Genomic DNA, 17052 nt, shown 5'->3' on the forward strand with positions numbered 1-17052 from the left:
CCTGCCGCGTTTTCATCTTGTACATAAACTCTTACTAACCTCAGTGAGATGTTTAACTAGGTGATATGAGCTACTCCAACACAAGACCAAGCATGTTTTACACCAGAGCACTGGAAAGTTAAAAATGCTTTAGGCAATTATTAAATGATTTCTACAGGCAAAATGTTATCTGGGAATAGAGAGTTACAATGGAAATGAAAAAAAACCAAACCAAACAAACCCAAACAATTCCCCTCAAAACCCTTCTCAAAATGGTGTTAAACACTTTAACAAGTCACATCTATCACCACAGGGAGCTCCTCTCATACATATCAGAACCATAATGATACAAACCCAAGAAAACTGAAGCACAGGCAAGTGGCTTTGTCCATGCACAGTGAACTTTCGATTTCTTCGAGGAAAATCACCAACCAACAGCCATCACTCTGTTCAGGTGACACTTATACACAATCACCTGATTTACCGCAACTGATCAATATAAATTTATGATAGGCAATACATCTTAGAAAGCAAAGGTCAAACCTGCTATCTGTTTTGGTACAATTTTATTTTCTCACAATTTTGCTCCTCATTACAGAAGGGACTGATCTCTGATGTATGTATTTGCTGCCATCTGCTGCTGAGGCGCAGCGACATGCACTATTAGTTTGATAAAGTTCCATTCAAATTTTGTTTCACTGTTCAAACTGACAGGTGATCACTTCTCATTCTCTCATTTTACATCACCAAAAAATGTGGCAAGGGAAGAAAGAGCCAACTTTTTCCACACAACTCCCTTTTAAAGCCTAGCTCATTAAATCCTTCCAACAATTCTGCCTGTGAAAACCTAGCTAAGATACTGTGCTTCATCTATAATTTACTGCCTCATGCCAATTAGTGATTCCCAAGTTAAATATTTCAGTTCACAAAAGAAATCTGTGCACCCCTATAGATAGGTTAATGAGCCAGTCATCACTCTTTATGATTAGCCGTGAAAGTGTACCACATGAACTGGCAGAATGATACACAAGTGTCAATCTGGAAAATATCCTCCATCATACCCATCACCAGCCCATGGTCAGACCAAACTCCCAATCTCATGTTTTTCAGCTTCCAAGCTCAATTATTTTCTGATTCGAAGGACATTTAAGCAGCTTATGATCTGAGATCTGAAACTTGCAAATTGAGGCTTGAGGAATAAATTGACAAGTATTACTAACACAACATTAGCTGCTCTTCCCTAGGGTACTCTCTAAACAACTCACCTCAAGTCACAGGACAGAAGTAAAAATGTGAGAAAAGTGACAGAAAGTTGGTAGTTAGATTTCTTAAAGTTCAAAAGAGGAAGAAGAGACAAAAGGCATTTAAAAATTAACAATAAGAGTATAAATTCAGAACTTCTACCTTCATGGAATTCACACTCAGAAAGACAGGGAAAATGAAAGGCACCATTTTCAGAAGAGATCGGTTTTAAGTTGAACTTTTCAGATCACACATTGCCTTTATTGCTCACTGGCAAACAGTATCAATAAGAGCAAGAAAAGAGTAGGGTAAAGATTAATAATATGTGACTAAGGATATCTTGACCTACACAAGTTTATGACAGCATTACAAGAGTGATACAAATACCCACATTTAGGACACAAAACAAGAACCAGCCTAACCCGCTGTTCTGGTTTCAGCTGGAATAAAGTTCATTTACTTCCTAGTAGCTGGTATAGTGCTGCTTTTGATTTCAGATGAGAATAACGTTAATAACCAATGTTTTAGTTGTTGCTAAGCAACATTTATACTAAGACAAAGACTCTTCAGTTTCTCATACTGCCCTGCCAGCAGAGGTTAGGAGGGGACACAGCCAGGACAGCTGACCCAAACCAAAGGGGTATTCCATGCCATATGACATCATGCCCAGTATATAAACTGGGGGAGTTGTCTGGGGGACACCACGGCTCAGGGATTGGCTGAGCGTTGGTCAGCAGGTGGTGAGCAATTGTGCATCACTTGTTTTATATATATTATTATTATTATTATTATTATTATTATTATTTTCCTTCCTTTTCTGTCCTATTAAACTGTCTTCATCTCAACCCACAAGTTTTACACTTCCCCCCCCATCCCACTGTGAGGTAAAGTGAGCAAGCAGCTGTGTGGTGCTGAATTGGCAGCTGGGGTTAAAAGCACAACATCCCTAAGTGCCCACTGTCATTTTATCTGTACAAAACCTTTAGTGCTATCTGCCATGAGAGACCAAGAGGTGGTCTGATTCCTTACGGCAATTTCTATAGTCCTGTATCAGTGGATGTACACTAAGCAACTAATTTTTTCTGCTTCCAAGTCATGCTAACCCAGTGACACATGACTGATTGTCACTTCGGCTGCTCTACTGCTGAAGACCCTAAACTATAATGCTGAGATGCTCTGTCCTACCTCTTCCAATATGGTGATCCTGTTGTAAAGTTAGTATTATTAGAGTGGAACTGTAATCTATCATCTCACCTGCATTTTTCTGACTTCAGGGAAGTCCCCTGCTGAGATTTGGTATTCCCTTTGCAGCAGGGTGTAGATCTCTGGTAATCTGCTGATCAGTTCCTTCTTCTTATTCTCTTTTCCAAATACAGAGGGCATTTCTTTTTTCAGATAGCTGATGATATAAGCATGAACCTAAGAAGAAGCAAAACTGAAATCAAGACTACTGTTTATCTACACTTAACATTAAGTGTTCTTCACTCAGGTCATAAAAAGAAACAGAAGTAACATTGCCCTATGTCAGCTCAAGGATAAGATATTATCACCAACTGTTTCTGGAACATCTTGCTTACATGAACAGTTATTAACTAGCTTTTGCTGCTTGCAGCATTCCTTTGAGGGACAGAGAAAAAGCAAACACATTTTAAATAAATACAGATACACACCTGCAGCTTAAAGAGAAGCATGATACAGCATTCTGTCAGTACCAACAGTGAGAGAGAGAAAAAGCAAGGCCCCAAAACCACATCCTGACGCTACATGCATGGATCATACACAGAGCACCAGCCACACAGGTCCAACTGTCTCAGCGGTAGAGATCTGTAACTCCATTTGCTTTGCCAATTATTGTAGAAAGCAATGGAATAATGCCTCAAGTAATCCAAGTATGCAAAGTGGCAGGGCTAACTGAAGTGTCACCGCATTCCTACCTGTTTACTCCCAGAAAAGTGAGTACCTAGAGTTTATACCTATGCAGCCACCCGAGGATGACAGAGTAGTCAGTGTAAGAACAGCGTGTCATGGCTGCCTTGCAAGGCCTTAGGGAAAAAAGTAGAGCCTTTCCAGCAAATAAGACATTAATTTAGGATGACAAGTCATAAAAACACACTGATACTTGCAGAACTCTTAGTTTCCCATCTGCCATGATCAAGATAATCCAGCACTGTCATCAAAACATCTATCCTGTTCGTGTACCCTCCTTCCACCCTTACCCTGAACCATTCATCTCTTCCTCTTCATCCCCCTCCCACCACCTTTCACCACCAAAAGGATCTGCTTGGCCACACAGCAAGTGGTTCAGGACAGAAACAGTGGCTGTGCTTCTTAACTGAGGCCAGTTCACTTATCCAGTTCATTGTGTAGACACTGATATCATTCTGTACATGAGAGGGAAGTGCAAGAGCAGCTTTTTTTTAGAAGCAATGCACATCTATCGCAACTTAACGTAACCAAACCACTTTCCTAAGGTCTGATTCTGACCGCTGAAGTCAAATAACCTCCACAACAGGATAAACCTTTACATAACTCAGACTCTTCTTCATTAAAAATGGATGAAGCTGTTCCCAAAACAGAAGTTACTTACAATTTTCTCACACATTGAAAAACACATCTATCAAACCGTTGACCAGTAAAAAGCTGAAATTCTGAAGACTAAGGGAAGACAGACTGCCACAAAAAAGCATCAGTAGCAAAAGAGTTACTACGTAGATGTGGTGTAAGTATAATACTTAATACATAGCAAAACATGACAGAACGTGCCTTTATAGTGTTCTGTACAAACATAACAAAATCTGTACAGGGGAAGTGCTCATACTTTCCTTACTTATTTAGGAAGCTTACTGGAAACTGGGGGGGGGAAAATTCTTTGTTTTTAAAGAAAAACAGCAATACCAGTTTTTATTTGCATGTCTTAAGATCACAACTTTCACACAACATCAGTTCCTCACATATAAGAGAAGTGCATGCATTTTAATTGGAGGTAAATTTAGATTTCTACAGAGGAGAAAGAAAATAAAGCGCATAAATAAGAAGTGTTTCTGCATAAAACCATGACATTTTCTAATAGGGTAGATATGGCTATTTCTCCAGAATGACAGAACTGATTCAACAAGGACATTCCACTTCACTCAAGGGAATTTATAAATAATTGTAAGTAACTTTATGGATCTTATGTTTAAAATAATACTTCTAGCAAACCCAGGAAAGTATGTTTACAGTTCAAAAGCACTAACAGTTTCACATGGGCATGCGAAGCGTTCTAAGGTCTGCCAGCATGCACATGTGTTTCTTGTAGATAAGAACAGTTCCCATCCTCAAAATCGGATAGTGAGTCACAGGACTTAAAAAAGAGAAAAAAGCCTAATGCCCAAATTGGGCAGCAAGTTGACAGTTTGCTTTTGTTTTTAGTTACTATACATGTTTTAGAAGAGATTAAGAACGGAGGGGCATAGAAATAGGACCAAAAAATGCAATGCTGTAAAAAATTATTTTTGAGTGTTCGTACTTTAAGATCAGTTTGGAAGACAGAAAGAGGACACTGGAAAGATTACATTGCTGCTTTCCTGCAGATACACATTTTAGTCCCCTTCCATAGCTGTCTAATTAGCAGGTCCTATGAGCGTTGTATTTTGTATTTACCTTTATCCATTTTTATTTTACATTACACAGAAACACCTAAAGACAATCCACCTGACACTGTTCCACTTCCAAAATGATTGTAACAAGCGAAAGCAGAAAGCTGCCAACAACATTCACAAAAATAATTGAGATTGTAACAACTTTTAACACAACATCATCAGGAATGCGATTTAAAATGGAATTTTCAAAGAAACAACTGCTACGTAAAGCTCAGGCCACAAGAAAAGCTTTAAGTGTGTCATTATATCCAGAGAGCTAATTATGCCAACATAGGAAGTGGTATATATCCCCACACAACTATTCTTCTATCAATGTAAGTGCAAGTCCCCTTCATTTTTGCTTGGAAGCCCACATGAAAATGTGTTCCAAGACAACTTCATTTACTCAATTCATTAACTCAATTCACATTCTGTCAAATAACTGCATAAGAAACCAGAACTTCTGTCTGCTACCACTTCCTTTCTCCCCAAGTATTTCTGAGGTTAGTTTCCCTTCTTTTCCAAATGACAAATCGCAATTCTTGAATCACCAATTTTTATTTTGTTCTTGAGTTTTTCAAACTTCAACAAGAAGGTTGGCAGTGCTTTTAACTATTATTCTAACCACAGTTGCAGTACTACAGTAAAAGAAACTCTCTGCAGAATCAGAGAAACAGGCATAGAAGTATTTCAGACTGCAAACAAAGCTTATTCTAGCCAGGCTGTGAGAAGAAAGGACACATGAAGCTAGTGGTGTTGTTAAGCAGGGAGTCTGCAGATTAGAGTAAAATATAACCAGAGGGTTTTACAAATAGGTAATTAAAACTTGGTGATAATTCACAAAGCTTTAAAGTGACATCCACTCAAAGACAACTAAAGACTTATCAAAAACATTAAACAGGTTTTAAACAGGTTTTCAACAGCCAGCTGTGGACAGTCACAGCACCCTCACACACAACCTGCCTGCACACACGAGTTAGTGACTGTGAGTGGCACACAGTGCATGTGCTCCTCCAGAGCCAAAACCAAGGAGAATGGTGACAGGGGCATCCTACAGTGGGGCACATAACTCATGTTCCTGGATAATGTGAGATGGGTTTTTTTGGATATGATGACACCAAGTGTCTCTCTGACTGGGAATGAAGAAAATGTGATCTGAGAGGCTCAAGAGTTTCAAACTAATGCAGAAGCGCCTCTCCATTAGTACCTGTGCTTCACTTAGTGAGGCGTTTAATCAGTCTTGTATGCCAGGGTGCAACATAAATGCATTTAGTCAAAGTGTTTTTCCACAGCAGCTGATTGACAGTGTGCATTAAGGCATTAATATGCAAAAGAGAGTATGGAAGGTTACATCTGAATATGCAATATTATGAAAGGTTGTGGTTTTTTGCCCCCCCTCACTTTTAATAGTGTTCTCTACATACCAGATATTGTTAAAGGAAAAAAAAAAAAAAAAAAGAGTGGTTTATCTCCAAAAACTAACATTAAGATTACCTCACTGAACAGCGTAAAAAAAATTCACTCCCCTACCAAGCAAATAATAGCTTTAACAGCCTAAAAATCATCAAAACCCTTCTCTAAGGTTAGGGAGACATCCCAGTACAAGTCTTGATTTCCTCCTACTTATTTATATATCCTGAGTGGCTACCTTTTCCTTCAAAAACCGACAATTCAACTCATTTGCTGAAAAACAGTTTATAGGTATAGAAAAAGACTGGGAAGGGTGAGAAAGGACACAATGAAAGAGACAGAAGAGACTACTCATTCAATTAATGTAGTTATCTTTTCTTACCTTTGCAAGTCTTGCCCTCTTAATGAGATCATTGAGTTTCCTCACAGCAGCCTTTTGTGGGAGACTCTGGATATCCTTGAAAAGATCCTGTGCCTCGGCTTCAAACAGTTTTCGATTCTCTGTGTTTCGAAGAGGATGGGCCCAAAAGGAGCCAATGTAGACCCGCAGCACCTCTGGAGTGTTGATCACCTTTCCCAGGGACCACATGAGTGCACCGTAGACCCTCATCAGCTGCTGTGTATCCACTTGGTCAGCCTTATTAAGCACCACTCGAATCTTGTCATCCTGGCCCCGGAATGACTTAATAGCCTCTGAAAACTCATCAGATATATCCAGTTTATGGGCATCAAAAAGGAGGATGATGCGGTCGACCCTCTCAGCAAACCACTGGAGGACTTGGCAGAAGTCGTAGCCTGAAGGAAGAATACACTATTACAGCCCTACCATTCAGAAAAGCGAGTCTCAGAGAAAGTAGGGCTGGGGACAGAGAACAAGGGGATCACAGCATCTACCTGGGGGAAAAGAAGAGATGGATCACCCGGAGGAGAGTGTCTGTGGACGATGAGGTCAGGACAACTGTATCCTACATTTCTTAGACCAGTCTCACTATTAACACCTTTTTTCTCACTCCCCTTCCCATCCCTCTCTTGCATCAATATCTTTTGTGCTGCTGTGAGTTACCATCTCACACCTATGTTTGCATCTTCCCAGGAGTTTTGGCTCTAGCAGAGTGCCCAAGCTAAGGAGGTCTGTGGGGCTCTTACCACAAGCTCTCCATCACTGGTAACACTGACCACTTTGGTATAGCACTGCCTATCTGTACTGACAAGGAAAACAGCACAAGTGCAGCGCTCCAGCGTAAGCCAGTAACCAAACATACTTGTGATTTAAAACCATTTCCAAACTCATTTCATTGCAACACTTACTTCTCCCACAGCAGACTCAGAGCAATGTGCCTGCGTTGCTGATGGCTTTGGGGATGTGACATGTTACAGAACATGAGCAGTGACCTTTCTGATCATCTGAAACAAACTTTTTGATGTTCTAAAGGAAAGCCTATTCATAGCACCTGTCTGAACACTTTTATGAGTGCAGCTGGTACTTAATCCACATAACAAATAGTATCAGGAACTACTTATTCACAAGTGACACATTTAACCCACAGAGAGTAACCACTAGTGATGTGGCATCGAGCTTGGTGTGAATGTGACTCATCTTGATTGAGTAAGGAACAGTAAGGTATGAGCTGGGAGCTCACATTCCACCCCTCCTCTTCCTCTCAGAAACAATCAGAGCTAAAAGAGGGAGCAGTCAAAATGCAAGGACTGGTATAAAGTAACCCCAACAGAATCAACAGTTTTGCTCCCAGCAGCATATATTTAAATGCCGACAGCAAAGGAAGCTCAGTTACCACCAGTGAGCCCTCCAGGGTGTCTTTGGTCATTTCTCAGCTGTGCAAGATAAGTGTTTAAACCTCAAATCCCCCAGCAAATAAAATCCACTTAGACTGCTCAATATGTGAGCCAATTATCCAAACACTTCACACAGCTGGTCTAGAAACAAGAAAAAGCCTCTTCACCACTCCTCATTCTCCCTAGCACCTTTTAAACTGTATAAATAAAAGGGTATGGGGACATTGTTAAGTTGCTTAGCTTTTCTTAAAACAACGATGGTTCAATCAAGTCATCACTCATTATACCTTCAGGTTGTTGGTCTTTAACAGGGAACCCAAAAGCAAATCAGCTTTTTTTTTGCTTTCCAGTAGAACATAACTAGGGCCAACATAAATGATAAACAGGGAATGCCACATTGGTCACAGAGAATACTTGTGCATGTTTAACAACACAGGAAATAACTCAGTCATATATTTTATTTGAAAATTGCAAATAGCGTATGAAATTAAATCCAGAAATTCTAGTTAATAGTGACAAAATGTCCCCAGTTACCTGTCTTCCCTGCCTCACCACCCTCCCAAAAAAAGGACAAAACATCACTAAAAATCCAACACAGACACATCAAACTGAAAGAAGAGGGTTATGTTAAAAAGGTGTTATTAGGATCCAAAAGGATGCAGGTCAGACCCATTAACTGGCTATACAGAAAAAAGCCAACATAATCTTTCCCACTGAAAGGATTACTTCTTAAGGAACGCAAAATCTGGCCCCTTTCCAGATAATACTGCTCTGGTGCTTTCATACTTCTCTCCTGTGACCAGTTCCTGGAGGGCTGAATGCAAGATGAAAGGTGCAGCACAGAGGAAAGCTGCACAAAACACAGCTGGAAGAGAACTCTTTTCACTTTACACTAACAAACTCATCAAAATCAGTATGCATAATAAAAAATAATACAAATATAATTAAAAAATAATTAAAAGATATATATCTTTTTGAAATGTATATATCTTTATAAAAATTTAGCAGAAAAGGGAGATCTGGTATGTCACTGTCATGTCACAACATAGTTGAAACAGTGCACAAAGCTGAGCTATACAATAACCTGTTCTGATTTCATTCATGTAGAAGGAAATAGGCTTGAAAAGAAATACATAAAATTGCAAAATGGAGCATGTTAAATTCTATTAAGTTTCCCAAAATGAATGTGAGAAGGTGACTTAATGCTTGAGAAATATATACATTCCCACCACACATTTGATGGATTTTGAACTGTAAAAACAATTGTGCAGGCACAAGTGTATGCTAACTAGCAATAAATTTATTTAAAATATGAATATTAATGAAGCATTTCCTTTAATAAAGAATAGTCCACTTATTGAAAATGGGCAAGAAAAAGACCTCAAAAAAATCTGAGAAAGATCAATTAATTTTAATGAAAATTTGTCATTAGAAGTGAACCTGTTTTAGATATAAATTCAATGATTACACACTGGAGTATATGTGAACTACAGAGAAGCGATAATATAGCTAAATATTTCAGCACTGAGACACAATACTCTTAGGATCCTGTCACATAAGAGTACATGTGTGCGGATTAGGGCTTTCAAAGTTTAACAGTACTAGGTCAACATTGACCAGTTTGGAAAACAACCAAAAAAATTTAGTGTAGATACTTCCCAGCCTCCTGCTGCTCTATTGTTGCTCTTCTTCAAAGGTTTGTTCCCAATGAGTGATGTCAGCAACTACATCCAGCCTGAGGATCTCTCACCAGGTACATCACGTACTTGCAAATGCATATCAGGAAGCCCCAAGTCACCCTTGTACCCAGCTAGGGGACAGAGGAAAGCAGCAATCCACCAGCAGCACTGCAGAGCTCAAGCTCATGCCGAGCTGTGGGGACGGAGCAAGCTGGTGCCTCTGACAAAGGCATAACTGTTGGGCATCAGCAACGGGCTGAGCAGACACCACACAGAGGAGAACAAAACGAAGCAATGTGGAAGATATGAAAAATCTGGAGAGAAGCTGCATATGGTTACCAGCTCTGGAAACACTGATGCGAGGAATGATCATGAGCCCTCATGTGTTACTAGCACAGGGGAAAGTGCCAGCCCCGTGCATGACAGCCACCAGCCACACTCAAAGATACAGCTGTGCAATCGTGCAGTATGAGTGTGGGTCGATTTTCTGTGCCAGTTTGTAATAAAGATTTAAACAAGCAGTAGGCTTTCCCTTACTGGCCCGTGGTAGATACTTTCCTACTTGCCCTAATGCCATTTATAAAACAATTAGGGAGGCTTGATGGGCTCCACCCATTCTCTGTGAGCACAGATGTCAGAGTGTCCAGTTCTTCCACTCCTGGGACTGGCGCTACTGGCACAGCAGAAGAGAGGTGCCTCTCAGATGAATGCTGTGGTGAGGGGCCTCCAAAGTCACAGAACACTACTACCCACCTACCAGATGAATCAGGGGTGGGCATAGTGCTGGAGTGATCCCTCCTGCCATTGCTTGCTAAGTACCACACAACCAATGCTACAACACACAATCTGGATGTGGACAAGAGCAGCCTTTCCCACCCTACCCAACCTGCTGCTCTTCTAATGCTTTGCCACAGGTGAGCATCTGAACTTAAGTCTTTGAAATGGAGCTCAGACCCACATGGAAAGATGCACTTTTGCTGTCTGGGGTGGAGGTTTGCAGTTATGTTAATGAAAGCCTGTCTCAGTCCAGCACTCCTGGATAACACTCACTGTACTCCTGTCCGTGGACTGATCCTAAAGAGAATGTACAGTATCTCAGTGCAAGGCAAAGCCCAACACAATGCTGCCACTACACACATGTCACTTTACTTAATCTATGACTACATTTTCACAAGACAGATTGAACTGAGAAAATTACCTGTATTTAAGTAACTGCAGTTCAAAAACTGCAAGCTAATCAATATTGTCTGTATTCCTGTGAGCTCTTTAGCCGTACTTCTTGAAACCCCTGCCTTCATGCCACTTGATCATGAACCAAGGACCCCCCTTCCTAAAAACAGTTCCTCCCCACACCCTGCCAGACATTGCTTCTCCTTCCTCCTCTCCTTGTTCCTTCCAAATCTTGCAGACTATACGCACATTTCTGTCTGGCACAGGCTTTGTGAACGTCACCAGTGATGCTGCAGAAGCAGCACAGGGATGGGCACTTACTGATCAGGGACAATGCTGGCACACGTCTGCACATTCCCCTCCAGCCACTTATGCAGCCCCTGATCTGACAGGCAGGAAGGCTCTGGCACATCCTCTTGCTGACAAGAGGAGCTGGAAAGCTGCGTCAAGAGAGACAGCTTTGGATGTCGCCACTCTGTGTATATTTTTGACCCTTCAGAAAATGACCAGCTCCATCCATGGCCCGGATGCTTTCCAGAGTTATAAATAAAACATACCGGGAAATAGTGCATATCCTTTATTTTTCCATAGGCCCTTTACGGTTTTCCTGCATTTGATTGCTTTCTTGGTCTCAGAAGGCTTCACCTTACTCCTAGTGATACCTGCCAAATCCTATCACTATGCAGGTGTTACATCAATTTATAGGTAAATAGTTAAGCAGTAGCTCACAGGAAAATGGAAAACACCAGCAGCAAAGAGTGAGGGTTTTACACTGAGATTCTGTAATGTTGTTCTTCCAAACACATTAAAACATCACCAATAAGAAAAGCTGCTGCTCACTGACATTAAAAACAAGCTGAACTTCTAGAATGGTATAGTAATTTCAAAACTCAGGTATGAACAGACACCAATAAGGTGCAGAACAGAAAGCATCTAAGAATACTTATGTGTTATTAAATGACATATTCCATTACTTAATTATGAAAAATCTCATTTTGTAGATATTATTTGGAAAATCACAGCAAGATTCATAAGAAATAAGTTTGAGAGAAATAGGAAGAAACCAAAAGCTTAAGTAAATTTGCTGAATTATAAAATTTTGAAATATGAAGTTGTGAAACTGTCAGGAAAGAAGTTCTGAAGAATCACCCTGTATATTCAAAGCTTTCCTGGCAAGCACAGAAAAGCATCCCTATGCTTAAGTCTATCAATCTGAAGGTGATTAAAGGAAATGGCAGTTCCCATAGTGAAGCACACCAGCTGCCACCTTTTTCAGTGAGAAGCAGCCAGTGAATTAACGGGGTAAACAACACACAGTTTGTAGGAAAAAACCTTTGTTGTCTGAAGGAGCACAAACAGAACCTTCTCTGACAGAGACACAATTAGGGACAGCATTAAACATCTTGTAGAGTCCTGCTTACATTTTATAAAGTAATCTAAGCAGCTCAAACTTCACAACATGCTGAATTAGACTTATAGCGTAAATACGTTGAAGTCAGTCCGACTCCTTCAGGAAGCAGGTCAGACAGGCTTCGCATTGTGCAGCACCACAGGACAAGTCAAGTTTGTACTCCACAAAACAACCCGTATGGAAACTGCATAAGCAGCCCAAAAGTCATATACAGGAAATGTATCTGACTATGCAGTATTTCAGACACGGGTGAGCGCAGTATTGCCTAATCATAAGGGTATGTTAATAGGTACATGCAATAGGGTCCACACTGTGACTTGTAGGTACTTCATGTACACTGGTGCCTATGAAACCTTAAACTTCGGCAGCTATTGCCCTGCAAGCCTGGGGCACAGAGAGAACAGTGCTAAAGCTGACTCCCAAAACCTTATTTATGGTACAGCCACGCTGGTTAAAGCTAAACAGCATACAGGAGGACTACATTTGTGACAAAAGAACTATGCCAAGTTATGTATTCAAGACAACCCTTAACACATAAAAAAACCCGATTCATGAAATGCAAACTAGTCAAATTAAAGCCTTTGAAACAGCTAAGAGTTTGAGGCTATCACTGAGCACTGTCAACTCAGGTGAAAGTTTACCATATCAAAGGGCAGGCCAGCTAGGCCATAAAAACAATCGATAAGGCATCAAGAAAGGGAGTTTCTGAACTATAAGGGAACAATAGTCGTTTGTTTTGTTAAGTCACGAAAGCAATTCTAGATGGCAGTGAAGAGCCGTGGTCATTCAAGCAACACAAGACTACCAGAAAAACAATCTGGAGTGAAACACAGCTCTGTCCCACACATGATGTCTGGGACTTCCACAACAATCCGTAATGGTGTTCAATTTTGTCACACAATTGCTCACTTTTTCAGTGGCATATTAATATGATGCTTTAGTTTTCTGCTTATTTCATGTTCACTTACATACTGTTATGAAAGTGTTAACAGACACTTGAACGCTGCCATGCATCGTTTTCCCTAGAGAGGGAGAAAGATGTGCCTACCTTTTCTTGGTGGAGGAAAAAGGTAGCTGGAATAAACAATGGAGAAGCAGAAGTAGATTTAAGACCACCTTTGATTTTATCAGACTCTATGTAAACTGAGACTTAAACATTTTGTGGACATCTTATGAGAAGGTTTTTCAGCATTAAAGATCATTAGTTATACACTTGGTTATTTCTGCCTAGAAATAAGAGTGCCAACACACAGTATTTGCTTTACTCATCTGGTTTCACAACATTCAAGTCTTTGCTTGTGCAGATGTAGCACTCATGCTGTTCATCTCTACTAGTTCACCAGTATATCACATACAGGAAAACACAGCTCTCCATAATGAACACTTTAACATGACTCTATGAGCAATAGAGAGGACAAAACAACCCACATTCTGTCACTTAAAGAATCCAGAAACACCGTGTGGACCTGTTTACTAACATAAGCATAGTTTAGATTACAGTCCTAAATTAATCTCGTTATATTAGTGCAATGTAAAGGACAAGACCATGGTTGCACACCTGCCGTATATTGTGCTTATTCCAGGATTTCGTCGAAAAATTCCAAGTGTAATATGTTAAAGAACTGATTATTTCCCTTCCCACAGACATGAAACACACGTTTCCATTTCTTAAGCAAGAGGGCAGCATAAGCCGCACACTGGATCACTACCATTTACCATTCCACAGAAATCTCCATGAACTTAAATGCAGCTGAAGAAAACAAGGATGTTATTTACATCATGTTTTAATATTTTCTCAGACTAGTTTTTTTTTAAAAAAACAGGGTTCAGTTTTTTGCAGATTCTTCATTTTATTAAAAATATTACCATTCCCTCTTCCTCTTGCCACCCTAAGTCTTTTGACTGAAAATTATATTATGGCATGACTGAACAACCTTAAGAAGCAACACCAGCAGCTGTCCCTACAATAAAATCACCTTATAGACCAACTCCCTCAGTTTTTAAACATGACCAACTTGGATAGATATAGCTATTATGAAATATTTCTTCATTCATAAACTTCAATAGCATATATAGCAGTCTAGACATTATTACTTTGTGGAGAGCAATTATAGAAATAAGGCTTTTTCTCGGGAGCGTCAAAGCACCCATTTGTCAGACCATGCAACCATAGCCATTTGCAGCCATAGCAGCAGGACAACAGAAATCCCAACCCAACCAGTTTTCAAGAGAAAAATTCCAAACCCTACATCCAGCTTTAAAACATGGGTTTAATAGGCCTTGTAGTAAGAAAGTTTGGCACACATCACCACTAAAACAGGGCCCCAACAGATTAGGATGATGACTTGTCCAGTATAGCAAAAATAGTGAACTCTGTTATTTCCAAGCCCTGCAGCTCACCTCTGCTGATGCGCTGCTTCTCTCCAGAGAGAATGCCAGGGCTGTCAATGATACTGATGCTCTTCAATACCTGGTTAGGTAACTGGGAACACATGAACCTGCAGGAGAGGAGGCGAAAAAAACAACATTAACAATAGCTCTAGCTCACACATATATTGTCTCTTGAGAGCTCCCCTTTATGTACCAGCTTTCAGGAAGACTCAAGTGAGATTCTGAAAAGTTTCTGAAGTCCTAATGAATCCCTATGTTTGGCAACCATACATGTTTAAGAAAGCAAAATGTAAACAGAGAGCTTCTCATAAAAAAGAAAACACAGGAAAACCCTGTAAAACTGTTAAGCGTAAGTGCTGATAAAATTCCAAATTTTGCAAGAGCTGACAACATGGGCCATATAGACAACATTAAAAAGACTCCATGGAACATTTTGCTGGGACCAAAATCGGTACACACAAGAAACAATTCTTTATGTACTCCAACTTTTGCCCAAATTCAAAGAGATTCAAAAGAAAAGGGAAGCAGGCAGAAAGCCATACTGACAATATTCCAGTCACTGGCATGTCACTGTCTCACCTGTTCCAGCAGCATTTGAACACTGTCTGTCTCCAATCCACCACCCTTCTTAGGTGGGGCTTGCAGAGGACTGAAAACAAACAGTATTTCAATTCCCGCAAACGGAGCAAAAGCTTTCACACTGCCAGAACCAAGCGTTCAGATTACACACAGCATGTTCTAAACAATAACCTCCTGCCTCTGTGATGGGAGACAAATTCAGCGATGGTATTATGAAAAGTAAATAATTCACGAGGCCTCTGAGAGTCGTGCAGAACACTGTGTGTTAAATCCAAACTACTCTGATGCTTCTGGGATCGTTCATGACTGAAGAGACTCACCACCTTTCATCATAAACTGCCTTTAAGAGATTTGCATAAGAGTTTAATCTTCTTATGGGGTATCAGCTGAAGATGGCACTAACAAACACACAATGTAACCTACCCTCCTCCTGTCAAGCTGCCCAGAGGCTGCCTAGCACAAGGTCCAGGCTCAGGCTGTAAAATGGCTGCCCCGCATTAACCCATCGCTTCAGGAGGCACACTACTGCAAGAAATACAGTATCACAGACAGCAAATTTTAACTGTGCCAAGGACAAACAAGAACGTTAAGACCAAGGATAATCTGAGTTAGGAAGAGTTCAGGCAGTTAAATATCTGATAGAAAACGCAAAATATATCAAAATTTGGAAGTTACTGTCGGACAGATAACGATCCAGATGACTCAAAACAAATCACGAAGGAAAAAAAAAAAATCCTTCTGTCTCACTTCACCTTGTTTTTCAGGTGACCTTGTAGTAATGAGTCTAACAAAAGCACATAGCATGTATGTGGGTACAACAGAAAGAGCAGCATGAGCTATACCTCTCACTGAAACTCAAGAGGGCATATGGAAACAGCAGCTATGTTGGCCTGATAAAACCTTAGGGTATGTAAACAGCACTACCCTCTGGGGATATTGTTTTTGTTTGTTAGTTTGTTCGTTGGGTTTTTTTGTTTGCTTTTTGGTTTGGGGGTGGTTTTTTTGGTTTATGTTTGTTTCATGGGGGGGGGGGGGGGGGCTGTGTTTATTGTTTTTTGGGTTGGGTTTTTTGGTTGTCTATAAAATACTGCATATCCAAAGCAAACTCTTCCACTAAGGCTGATTTTCTACCAGTGTAACAGATGCTTTTCAAACATCAGTGAGCTACTATGGAATAAAATAACATTTTTTGAACTTTCCAAAACCTAAAGGAGACACTGTGTTAAAGCAAACACATTTTGTTGAAACAGTGGATGTGCATAAGGGACAAATAAAACACATTTGACCATGTCAACTGTTACAAAAACCACATCACTAGTATGTACAACATGAAGTAACTTTCATAAATTTGGAAGTGTGAAAACTGAGTTTTTGTATGTTTTTTCTTATCACTTTATTTCAACTCTAGAAAGCCCAGCTCTTGTTTAGTATCACTGAGATGTTTCCAGGCCTCTTACAGAAAGACAAACACCATTATTTCAGCTGAACAATACAGCAGTATTTTGACTCAAGCATTGCCCAAACTGCTGGACAGTTGGAAAAGGCCAAGAACTACAAGCTTCAGAAATGTGAAGATGCTGCAGTCTTCACAGTAGTCATTAACGGCAAAGGGAAAGGATATAGGAAAAGGATATGAAATAAAAGGATAAACTCCGAATTAACTGGCTGTAGCTTTTAGAATATATCCATAATCTAAAGACAACAGATGGGTTAAAAATCCTACATCAAACTAATATTTCAGACAACTCAAAACTGTAATGCTAGTTGTACTTGAATA

At 40.1% G+C, this 17052-nt stretch overlaps 1 protein-coding gene across 1 annotated transcript in view; it reads right to left on the reverse strand.

Annotated features, from left to right (window-relative positions):
- The window catches only part of EHD4 (EH domain containing 4), a 32932-nt gene that overhangs the window by 5070 nt on the left and 10810 nt on the right, over positions 1-17052 (reverse strand). Inside the window, exons 3-5 of the mRNA XM_074909578.1 lie at positions 14706-14803; positions 6634-7046; positions 2476-2640 (exon numbers count right to left, since the gene is read on the reverse strand). Of these exons, the coding sequence (XP_074765679.1) occupies positions 2476-2640; positions 6634-7046; positions 14706-14803 (676 nt within the window). The remainder of the gene's footprint in view (positions 1-2475; positions 2641-6633; positions 7047-14705; positions 14804-17052) is intronic.

The sequence above is a fragment of the Athene noctua genome, chromosome 6 (genome assembly GCF_965140245.1).
Source record: "Athene noctua chromosome 6, bAthNoc1.hap1.1, whole genome shotgun sequence".
Classification (NCBI taxonomy): domain Eukaryota; kingdom Metazoa; phylum Chordata; class Aves; order Strigiformes; family Strigidae; genus Athene; species Athene noctua.